This window comes from Balaenoptera musculus, chromosome 9, assembly GCF_009873245.2.
Source record: "Balaenoptera musculus isolate JJ_BM4_2016_0621 chromosome 9, mBalMus1.pri.v3, whole genome shotgun sequence".
NCBI lineage: Eukaryota > Metazoa > Chordata > Mammalia > Artiodactyla > Balaenopteridae > Balaenoptera > Balaenoptera musculus.
The window spans coordinates 24,284,899-24,297,314 of NC_045793.1; the positions used below are offsets into that span (position 1 = coordinate 24,284,899).

Consider the following 12,416-nt stretch of genomic DNA (forward strand, 5'->3'; position numbering starts at 1 on the left):
GATTTACCACTCAGCCCAACTGAGCATGCACAAGGGGAGGGCAGTCATGTTCTTTCTCCTTCCATCACTGTATTACCCACGTGTGAACTATAGGGAAGCAGGTCCTCCAGCCTTGATTTGCAGACCAGGTGGCTCAAACATCATGTCAACCTAAATGGCTTCCCTGTGTCTCCAAAACAGGGCTCAGTATCTCTCCCATATGCTCCCTAAAGGCAAGTATCATGTCCATCTGTCTTGTTCTCTCTAATATACCCAGCAACTAGTGCAGTGTCTGGCACCTAGCAAGAGCTTGATAAATGCCTACTGAATGTTGTGGTAGTATTTCTCAAGTCAGTATTCCCCATTTGTCCAGAGGTTGGTCAAGGGTCCTGTTCTATCCCTGATATACACAGACACTGTGTCTTCCACTTGGGTTTCATTAGGCCCTGGGTTGGAAGAGTCAATCAATTAGGACTTCCAGTGATGGGTGGTCACCATCTTCCTTGACAGAAGCCCCATCTTCATTAGCAACCAAAGTTTGCATGGCCAGGATGAGCTTTCATAGCTTTACATTAACACAGGGAATGGGGCAGGAAGACTCGCGTTCTTGTTTGAGGTAAGTGGGGCAACACAAAAACATCTCCTAGTTGGTCGCCATCATTCTCAGGATTCTTTCACTTTGGGCTTGTAGCAGCCCTGTCTCTGTTTCCCCCTATCCCTTTGTAAGAGGAAGTTGGATTTCTCCCCAGGTCCTTTCCTCCGGACTGGCTTTCTTGGCTTTGCTTGGCTGTTTGGGGGTTTCAACTGAGATAACAGAATGTTTTTCCATTTATTTCCCCAAGGAGTGAGCTACTGCTCCTAATTAGTCCTTCTCCAGCCCCTCCCCACCTCCACCCCCCATAGCACAAACTACAACAATTAGGGACTCACTTGGAGGTTTATTGGTGGAAGTACTGAAGCACCTTGTTATAAACACCATCTTACCTCTCCCATGGTCATCTGGGCCACAATAGGAAAAGAGCATTATAGAAGGTTGTAGCAAGTGGACTGAACAAAGCCTGGGAAGATGACCCTGTCTTGGCTAGGTGTTAGGGTCCCAGGAAGTTCTCTCCTAGGGAACTGGCTACAGGAACCTGCAGGAAGTGCTCCTCTGGATTCTCTTGTTCCCAGAGACTGTGGCTCAAGGTGGCTCTCATGGGTATATTCGAATTGACAGGGGATGCCACTGGAGAGGGTGTCTTGTCTTAGCAGTTGAAATTGTCTATTTCAGCGGTGGTATCGGTGTTTCTGGAGTAGCCCAGGATGTCGGGGTCATTGAAAGCAATAGAAGAAAAAGAAAGCATTGTTAAGAATCTAATTTTAAAACTTTTTAAATTACGTCTTTTCCAGCATAAGTGCCTTGAACCTAGATCTAAATATGGAAATGATGGGCAGTGGCAACATGTATTTATGGCATGAGGTACTTACAAGCAACTTGAGCAGAGAAAGCCAAGTGGGAGGGAGGCTGGAGCGAAGGCATCTCTGCTGAAGTGGAACAGATACCCCTCCAAATCTTAAGCCTTGCTTTTATGTGTTGAGAATGTAACATGTTATGAGTCAAAGGCAAGACCTGAACCCACTGGGATCTGCCTGATGCCCACTGTAGCCTGCCAGGTATCAGCATAAGTGCAAAGAAAACCTCAGACAGTTCTCCAAAACAATAACAACTGAAAAAAAAAATCACAACCACTTGTGTGTCTAGAAAAACAAACATTGGGCTAAAATTTTTTAAAATTTTGATTTCAAGTGAAATACATGCTTATTTTAAATGAAAAAAAAAAACCTATAAAAAAGCACCCAAAAGAAAATAAAAATCACTCACACTTACTATTCAGAGATAAGTACAGTGAGTTGTTTTTTTTTTTCCCAATGAAATTAATTTTAGGGTTATTTAGCCAGAGACCGGCAATATGGTCTAATAATCTAAAAATGTCTTTGCCACAAAACACCTAGAAATGCTGGATAAAATATAATCTACACAATTTTAAATGCATTGTTAAACTCACAAAAAGTAAAGTAAAAATCCCAGGGACCAAAATTAAAGATCAGTGAAGTATGAGCTAAAGTGGGGCTGCCTGAGGGACTGGCCAGTCTTGGTGACCCAGGCCTTGGGTTTTTATGGCCACGAGACACAGGAGATAAAGTCTTGGGCCCGAGCTAGGTAGGGCATTAACTGAGGTATTTACATAAGTCCAGGACTTTCAAAGCCACCTTCTCGGCAAAAAGGGACACCAGAAAGAAATCCGTCCAGTGCCACAAGCTCATCTACATCAACTTGGATTCTGGGTCAAAACAAAAGTCTCTGCTGAAAATTCTTATCTTTGGGACTGTCCCAATACTGGTTTGAGGTCTGAAACGATATATGGTACAAGAACTTCCAAGCTGAGAAACTAATATAAAAACTTTTGGACTTACCTGGTGGCGCAGTGCTTAAGAATCCGCCTGCCAATGCAGGGGACACGGGTTCGAGCGCTGGTCTGGGAAGATCCCACATGCCGCGGAGCAACTAAGCCCGTGCGCCACAACTACTGAGCCTGCGCTCTAGAGCCCACGAGCCACAACTACCGAGCCCGTGTGCCACTACTACTGAAGGCCTCATGCCTAGAGCCTGTGCTCGGCAACAAGAGAAGCCACTGCAATGAGAAGCCCGCGCACCGCAACGAAGAGTAGCACCTGCTCTCCACAACTGGAGAAACCCATGCACAGCAACGAAGACCCAATACAGCCAAAAATAAATAAATAAATAAATTTTACATTAAAAAAAAATTTTTTTTTTCTCCTGAGCCAGTAATATCTCTGATATGGAATCAAACTTACAATGGCTCTTTGGGGTTAACCCCTGCCCCTCCAATTTAGGCCAACATGAGTCCCACAGATAAAGGCCTGTTTGAGAAAAGCTCAGATAAAATATTACAGCTACAGACAGCTCCAAGGCCCACAGGTTATCAGTATCTGTGTGAGAGGAAGCAGAGAGAAGCAACAGGGCATCTGATGTGCCTGTAAACAGGAGAGCTCCTACATCTCCCGCAGCTTCTCAGTGGTAAGTGCAGCCAGCCAATTTGAGAAGAAGGAAACTGGAAGTAAGTGCAAGGGGTCCGTGGTACAGTCCGAAGAGGCTGGTGAAGTATGTGCCTTAAGAACTCTCAAAACCACCAGAACACTCTCCCTTGCAGGACGTGTCCTCAAACAAGGAAAAACCACTGGAAATGGAACCCAAATTGAGTAGGACAGGAACAATAAAAGCAAAGGAAAGAGAGAGGTCAGGGAAAGATAGGAGAGAGGAACACAGCCCTGGAATCCTAAAAAATACAAGGCCATAAACACTTCACAAAAATGACACAAGAGGGAGCTCTGGAGCCCAAACCAGAAAGCTGCCTTGACCAGCCTCTCACCCGCAAAGGTTCAGGAAAACCGTTCACATCAGAGATCATAATCCAAGGCAACACAAAATTATATAAGGAAGAAAGAGGTTGGGGCTTCCCCGGCGGTCCAGTGGTTAAGACTCTGCCTGCCAATGCAGCAGGGTGCGGGTTCGATCCCTGGTTGGGAACTAAGATCCTGCATGCCGCCCAAGGCGGCCAAAAATTAAAAAAAAGAAAAGAAAAGAAAAGAAGCTATGAAGCATCATAAATCCTTACAGACGATGGATGCACACTAAAAAGATGTGCCTGCAAAACAAATGAAAAGTGCAACCTAGCATTTCAAAATGAGCTAAAAGAAGTTAAGAAAATGACAGAACATATGAAAGAAAAACTAAGTCAGAATTTAAAAGATTTATAGGAATTCCCTGGCGGTCCAGTGTTTAGGACTCTGTGCTCTCACTGCCGAGGGCCGGGTTCAATCCCTGGTTGGGGAACTAAGATCCCACAAGCTGTGTGGTGCAGCCTAAAAAATAAAAATAAAAAAATATAAATAAAAGATTTATAAATGCGGTGATAAAACTGAGAAAAGAATTAGACATTTCTAAAGAAATAAAAATTACTTCCAAAACGAAGCCTAAAGCCAGAAAGAACACAAAAACAAACAAACAAAGCAGATAATGCCTTAAGAGAAACAGAAGGGTAAAAGCAGGAGAGTTTCAAGAATAAAAAAGAGAAAGTGGCAGGTAATTAGATACTCAAAGATGATCCAACATACAAATAGTAAGAGTACCCAAAGAGGAAAATTTTACATTATAATTCAAGAATACTATCTTGAAGTTGAAAAACAAAAAAAGACTGGAAAGTACATATAAAGGCGCACCATGACCTGGGAGAACTGACCCAGCATGACCACAGCTGGGACCCTGCCCCAGAGCAAGGCTATGAAAGCACTGAGAGAGAGGATGTGTGGAGTCCTTTGTATACAGCTGCTCCTTCGTTCCCCTCCAGCTGAACAACAGAGGCTTCCTGGGAACACCCAGAGACCTTGAGCAGTGGCCCCTGGGGTCTGGGAGACCCAGTAGGTGGCGGGGCACAACTCCCACCCAGGAAACATGGAGGGTGGCAGAACCGGGAGAGCAGGTTTCTTTGATGACAGAGTGAAGAGGAGTTGCTTCTGTGTCCAGGAGGCACAGTCCTCCCTCCAGTAGCCGGTCAAAGTCTGAGAGGACATTTCCTGAGGACAAGATGTCAACTGTACCGGAGAGAAAGAGCCCGCCTGGAGCCACTGTAAACCCTACCCGCAAGGACTCCCTTAAAAGTGAGGGGACTCTGACAGCTAGTGCCTGAGTGCATGGACGCCTGCAGAGCCAGGGCCTGAGCGGGGGTCTTGCATTGGGGTGAGGACTTCAAGGAACCCAAAAAAGTTCCTAAGAGAAAAAGCCAGCTTTAAAATCAGGAAGCAGAAGGAGAGGAGTGACAGTCCAGTCCCCACAATGAAGGGCCATCTTAATATGAGGCCAAGCTGACTGAAGCGGGGTGATGTGATCACTTTAGAGTTTTGATAATTTTCAGGCACTGGATGTTTTAATTTCAGAACTGATGCTGCTTTTGCACTTTAAAGGGACCAAAGAACTCTTTTATATTCTAAGAGGGAGCCCATATATGCTATGGGGCCTGCCCAGAGACCAGCTTTTATCCAGGGGCAAGAAGACAACTTCTCCCGCTGAAAAAATTATAAAGGAAAGGAAAAAATTTGGCATTTTGATGATACCCTACAAGTTGTACTTCTTCAATGTATCGATTGAACAATCTTGCTTTGGTTTTCTATCTCTTGTTACAGAAAGAATCTAACACAATGACTTAGTAGATTAGTAAAACTTCGGAGCCAGCAGTGGTCTCCCATGTGGGTTAATGTCTATTCTGTCCATTTTACAGAATAGACAAGTGAGGCAAGGAGGCCTTGGGATTGTCTTACCCAAGGGACCCTTGCGAGTTGGGGCTGGAGATAGTCAATATATAACTCCATGAGCCTGCTTTATTGCCCTTCTTTGAATTAATTTATTCATCCCTCACTCCTTTTACTGAACACCTTCCATATGAAAACACTGGGGTTTACCTAGGGACTATTCAGATCAATCAGCCACTGACCCTGTTCCCAAGGACAGGCTTATAATAAAATTAAGGGGACACGTCACATGCAAAGGTCTAAAGTGAAGAGAAGGAACTGAGATGGGTAGGCAGAGGGTGTCACTGACCGCCGCCCCGCCCCCGCCCCCCGCCCCTCGCCCCTCACCCCTCCCCGCGCCATGGCTCTGTGCTGCGGGAAGGGATGTCGGCGCTGCCTGCACGGAGGACCCACCTGTCTGCTGTGAGCTGGGACCTTCCTGAGAGATTCGAGAAACAGTCACTGGTCTGCTCGGCTGCCAAGAGCTTTCATGGAGCTTTCACTGGACTGGCAGGATGACAGGAGGCTGCTTCCAGACTGGGTGGAGAAACGTGCAGTCAGATAGCCAGGTCTGCTCCCTGATAGCCCTTGGCTTCCTCGGGCCATAACCTTGAAGGAACTCACTTGTGTCTGCCAGCCTAGTCGTGGGAACCTGCTCCTTCAACATCATGCCCTCGAATCATCAGACCAAAAATGGGGCCCTAGCAGGATCACCTCCTCTCCCTGATGGGCTGCTGTGCCATCTGCCCAGAGCACAGGCTCTGAACCTTGTGAACCAGAGCAGCAGAGCTGACTTTCGGAGTCAGTGATAGAGTGCCTAAAGTATGCCACTTACATGAGACGAGGAAAGTGTTTCCATCCTGAAATCGGAAGGTTTAAGGCTGTCCAATCTATCCAGCTTTTCCTTCCTGACCTTCTACCCTAAGCAGGTACTGGGAAAGCCTTCTATGGGTCAAAAGAAAAGAAGAGAAATCCTTAAATAAACTTAAAGGGAAAAGCAAATCCTTAGGGGAAATACTTGCAAAAACTTGAGATTAAAGGCTTAAAAATCCTGATATATAAAAAGCTCTGGTTTACAAATCAATTTAGAAAAATGCAAAGCTGCCAATAGAAAAATGGCCAAAGAACACAAGAGCCAATGCAAAAAAGAAAAGGTCAGTGTTCAAATTCATTGAAAAATCAGAGAATCCACTTTTTTTCAGCCTACCATACTAGAAAATTAAAATTTATACTTCTCAATTGTGATAAGGATACAGTGACATAGTCACTCATATTATTGGAGAGAGTACAATTTGGTATGAACTTCCTGGAAATAATCTGGCAGTATGTATGTATCAAGAGTCTTAAAAATGCCTGTACCCTTTGAATTCTGCTTCTAAAAATCAATTCTGAGAAAACAATCAGAAATGTGGACGATACATAAATGCTTGTTGTAGCATCAGTTACAATCATGAAAAGTCAGAAACAACTCTGAATGTTAAACAACTCTGAATGAATGATATTAGGGGAATGGTGAAGTAAATTTTAACCCATTCATACAACTGAATAGCATGAAATTACCAAAATGATGTATATAAAGGGCTTCTAAAAGAAATGGGAAAATGCTTATGATATAATCTAAATTGGAAAAAAAAGCAACATTCAGAAATGTATATATATTTAATGTCCTCAAATATATAAATTGAAAATTAAGACGAAAGAATAGAAGGAAATATGCCAAAATGTTCCAAGTGATTGCTTGGGGCTGGAGAGAAGCAGGGGTGATTTTTCTGTAATTTTCTGATTTTCTTCAGTGAGCATTATTCCTTTATAACACTGAAAAAAAAAAAACCCAGCAAAAAACAGCAAACAATTTATAAGTGAGTGAAGTACTTTATAGCTCTTTTTTTGGAAAACAAAGTTAATTTACTTTTTATGTCTGTAGACCTCAATTTGGTGTGTGCGTATCATTGACCCTTGAAAAAGAAGTCTGCTCATCCCCACACAACACTAGACCGTAATACCCATCAGTTCTCGGGAGGTGATATGTTTCTGATTCCCAGCTGACCCTATGGATCTCTTGGCAGGATCTTGGTGAAACTTACTGTTTCGGTGGAGCTGCAGGGCAACTTGGGCACCAGGCAGTGAGAGAACTGGATTCTCGGGTCTTTTGTGGTGATAGACAGACCTCTCCGCAGAATTTTCACCAAGCGGATCCAGAATTGAAACACAGCATCTGGGTGTTTTTCGTGGAGCCTCAGGTAGTAGATCTTTTCAGTCACTGTCCTAACCCTCAGGATGCGTTGGAGCCGGTCGCAGATTCGTAGCTCCACGTACTTCAGTGGGAGAATCCTGGACACAATCAGGAAATTCCCATGGAAGAGGCATCAGTGATTTTAATCAACCAAGCTGGTGCCTTCCTAGAGCTTGGGTCAACCTCACTAGGCGCTCACCTCTGCTTGGGGGACACCCAAGGGAGAAAGCTCGTGGTCTGAGAATGGGAATGATCACTAAGACCGACTCTTCTCTGATTTCCAGGGCCTTAGTTATTAAAGAATCTGCCCACACCAATAACAATGGCTGAGAGTCGATGTATAATATCTTGTTTAGTCCTCACAACAACCCTTTGATGAAGGAAAGATAAGTAGTATTAATTCCATTTTACAGAATTTGAAACTGTGGCTCAGAGAAGCTAAGTGATTTACCCAAGTTTAGACCTTCTTAAGTAGGAAATGGAACTAAGGTTTTCTGGCTCTATTTTCAGGTCTCCTCCTCCCTAGATCCTGATTAACTGTGCTGAAAGATTAAGAAAATGGACGGAGGTCTCCTATACATCCAGTATTTTTTTTTCAATCTCAACACCTCATAATCCTATTTGACTATCATATCGCTCACCTTTCTTTTTGAAAACCTCTAAGTCGATATTGACAAAAAAAAATAAGCAAAAGGAAGCCAAGATTCTCAAAAACTAGGCCGAGACAGGGACTGGTGCTCTACCACAGCACCAAGCACAGTGCTTGGTGCACATAGATACTAAGTAAATACTTGTTAAATGAATGAATGAAGTCTACATAGTTCATCAGCTAAAGAACACTGTCCTTTCTTCTCAGCTAAAGTACAGCAAAAACTAACACAACATTGTAAAGCAATTTTACTCCAATTAAAAAAAGAAAATTATGTTGCTAAAAAAAAAAAAACAAACACAAAGGCAACAAAATAAAAAAATATATAAGTAAAGTCCAGCTGCAAAACAGTGCAGTCATTCATCCCGCCCCTTCCAGCCCCTCCCTCAAGCCTTTCTTTACCTGCTGAGGGTGATGACTGGGGCACTACCAGGTGTGCTCCAGGTGGAAAACTGACCCCGGGGCCAGGTGACATTGGCCATCAGGAGGACGTTGGGGAGTGGCAAGGAGGGCACCGAGGAGGTCACCCCGAGGATCACAGTGGTAGACCCTTCACAGACATCCATCCAGTTCCCAAGCTTAGTGACCTAGAAATCAGCCCCAGGCACATGGGTCAGAGAGAAGCAGAAGACAGGGATGGAAGGTTACAGATGCTAGAAAATGGCTCTTCAACTTGGCGACAGGCTTAGAGCACCTGTGCTTCTTGCAGGTGTGTGGCACACTGGACTGGGTCATGACCTGAATCTATCCTTCCTGTGGGTCTCCCCAGAGAGACTTACGTTCATTGGCAACAGGAACGCTGTGCTGCCCTTCTTCGTGTCCTTTGCATTACTAATTTTAAAAGGATGCACTAGTAAGAAGCCAGCACAGGTTTCTTTCTTCCTTTCTTCCTTTCTTTCTTCCTTCCTTCCTTCCTTTTTCTTTTTCTTCCTTCCTTCCTTCCTTCCTTCCTTCCTTCCTTCCTTCCTTCCTTCCTTCCTTCCTTCCTTCCTTTCTTCCTTCCTTCCTTCCTTCCTTCCTCTCTCTCTCTCTCTCTCTTTCTTCATTCATTCATTTATTTATTGGCTGTGTTGGGTCCCCATTGCTGCATGCAGGCTCTTGTCTAGTTGTGGCGAGCGAGGGCTACTGTTCGTTGCGGTGCGCAGGCTTCTCACTGAGGTGGCTTCTCTTGCTGTGGAGCACGGGCTCTAGGCACGCGGGCTTCAGTAGTTGTGGCTCGCGGGCTCCAGAGCGCAGGCTCGGCAGTTGTGGAGCACGGGCCCAGTTGCTCCACGGCATGGGGGATCTTTCCGGAGCAGGGATTGAACCCATGTCCCCTGCATTGGCAGGCAGACTCCTATCCACTGCGCCACCAGGGAAGCCCCAGCACAGGTTTCTAATGGTCTGGAAGGGAGATTGTGAGAAGAAAGTTCCAGAAGGGGAGGAGAGTGAGGAAAGAGCTGTTGAACGGAGAAGACTCAGGCAGCCCAACTTGAGGGAGGTTTGGGGAGCTTCCCCCAGGATGAGGGAGTGCCGGGCTTGTTGCTAGGTCTTGAGTGTAATAAGGACCTGTTCTCTTGCAGCACTCGGGGCTGTGGCAGGACAGGGAGATGGAGGCCTGGCACTGGGGCACAGTGTCTCAGCTAAGACACCCCTACCTCACTCTCCAGGGCGGGCAGAGAAGCACCAGGTCTGTGGCCTCTAAGGAACCACAGGGACCAGGGTAAGGAACATCTGAGGAGTGACCCCTACGCCCAGAGGGCCTTCTCCCAATATCCTAGGCTTTGCAAGACCATCGGGGCCATTCACAGCCCGTGGTGGAACTGGGGACCAGGGGAAAGCCCCAGGAATGACTGAAATGTTAGTTCCCACAAGCATGAGTATAGATGGTGCCCCAAGGAAAGTGAATTTTGATTTTTGAAAAAAAAAAAAAAGTAACATTTCTTGGAGCCCATGTTGTGGAATGAAATTCATATGTGCTACAAAACACAGAGGGCCACACACACTGAGAGTAATAAATAAATGTTTGCGGGTGATGTTTCTTGGCGGTGACGATAGTGATGTCACGTGATGCTGAGGAGAGGGAAAGGAGGGAAGAGCATAACCACGTGGGCTGGAGCAGTTCAAGGCAGCTTTTAGCTCTGCCGTGGGCCAGCTTCAGCAGGCAGTCTTCCCCCCTCCCTGGCACAGTCTGAGTCTCTTGCTGCCTGAGTCGCCTAGCGTCCATCCAGAGAATCTAAACAGTTTTAATATTAGGCCAAAGAGAACGTATTAGGAGAATAAACCTGCCACCATAATCTCACACCCAAGGACATGACTAGAATTTGATATCTTGAGTCTGGATTTCCCACGGTACTGCTCATTCTCCTCTGAGTGTGTGTTAGGCATGAGCACACCGCCCCCCCCCCCCATGCCTCCCATGCTGCCAGCTGATCGCCCAGCTATGCAGCTCCCTGGGGCAGCGCAGGGACCAGGGAGCACCCGGAGCCATGAACCTTTGGGGGACCTCGTCAGAGAGTAGCTCGCTGCTCTGTGAAGGGGTCTCCAAATTAAGCCCAACACCCACCTCCAATTGTTCCTTCCTTCTCTCCTGTGACTCCTCATCACTCTTCAACTCCACCGAATGGATTCCTGACTGGAGACCCTCCCGTGCATTCCAGCCTCCTGCCTCCACCCAGGAACTTGAAGTCCCTCTGCCTGGAAGGTCCTCCCCCTGCTCTTCTACCAAAGTCTCAGCAAGACCTCAAAGAATGGCTTACGACCCCGTCTTCTGGGAAGGCTTCCACAACTGCCCAGGTTGAAGGAGTGCTCTGCTCATGCTTTGGGGTTCAGCTGGTCCAAACCCTCCGACACAGAGCTTTCTTAACAGCTCCCATTTTATACTATGTCCTTTAAACCTACAAATTCACAAGCTTCTTGTCCAGGGACACTGTCTGATCTCTCTTTGCATCTCCTGCCTCTCACACAGCTTGCTGACTGGTTATGCCATACCTGCAACGGAGCACAGGTGGTCACCAGCCAGACCACTGGAGGGAAGGGGGTAGCACCTTGGTAAGATGTCACAGGGATTGAAATGACCGCCCCGCACTCCTGGTGTCTCCATGCTTCCCAGGCCACAAACACTCACTTCCAAAGGTCATATTACTACTCTTCTGGGGGATGGTAGAATCTGGGCAAGGCTAATTTATCCAGGAAACTTGGTCTCATGCAAGGGTATTTGTATAATAATATCCCAGAAAGAAGGTTGGGTTTCAGAGCAGGGATTCCTACAGCTGCCTTCAGCCCCTCTAATCAGCCAGTGCGGACTAGCGGCCCCGGGAGGGTGCCTATGAACCCTGCCTGGAGAGTGGGTTCTGCTGTCTCCTTCTGCAGGTGTAACTCTATTTCCCGAAAGCATCTGACCTGCAGGGAGTCCCGTGATGCTGTAGGCGCAAACTGAGGTGAACTTGGGACCCAGACCCTCTCGTTTCTCTGGCTCTCCTGGCTTCTTCCTCCTCCCCAGGGCTTTCAAAGGCCTCGGCATTTTTTGGACCAATCCCCGGGAACAGGTTTGGAAAGGGAAGGAGAGCTGGCCCTGAGCTGCACAAGGGTACCTGGATAAAGTTGCTTTCAAACACCACCGAGTCAGAGAACAAGTTGAATTCTGGAGAATGAATCAGTTGACAAAGGAGGCCATCTTCAACCCCAAGTTCCACTCCAGGGCCTGGTTCCCTGACCTCAGGTGGGAGGCTCCTAATTTTACTCATTGGTTCTTGGGAAGGATGGGCTGGGGAACATCCCTGGGGCTCCACTCAGACCCAGCCCAACTCCACGGTGTTGGTGTGACCACCACTCCTCTACCTCCACAGCTCCACCTCCCCTCCTGACTTACCGGCTGTCCCCCAGGCTGGGAAGGGCCTGTCGGCTCACAATGGCAGGAATGACATCAGGGAATGTGACGGGTAACAACAGGAAAGGGAAAAAAAAAGAAGAGGCAAGGAAGGACTGGGGGTGAGCAGGGTGTTTTTCTCCCCTTTCCTACTCACTACAAACTAGCAATAATGTAGCCTCCTCCATTTTTCAGTCAATCTCCCCACACACATGAGGAAAACAACTCTCCCAAGGTTATGGCCAGACTGCGAGCTGCCACAGCAGCAAGGGAGGCTATTGGGAAACCCACAGCCTTCAATCCTCCCCACTCAGGGCGACGCCTCTCACAAAAATTTTCTCTGTAAATGTGACCTGTTTGCC

At 46.6% G+C, this 12,416-nt stretch overlaps 1 protein-coding gene across 1 annotated transcript; it reads right to left on the reverse strand.

Moving 5' to 3' along the window:
- Positions 1–821: 821 nt before the first annotated feature.
- Positions 822–12,097, reverse strand: LOC118900437 (protein FAM71F2-like). Its single transcript, XM_036862783.1, is given in 6 exon segments — positions 822–1,266; positions 5,740–5,810; positions 5,812–5,862; positions 7,410–7,656; positions 8,610–8,794; positions 12,058–12,097. Coding segments are annotated over 5 exon segments (732 nt in total). The 5' UTR covers positions 8,774–8,794; positions 12,058–12,097; the 3' UTR covers positions 822–1,067.
- Between the last annotated feature and the right edge of the window lie 319 nt (positions 12,098–12,416).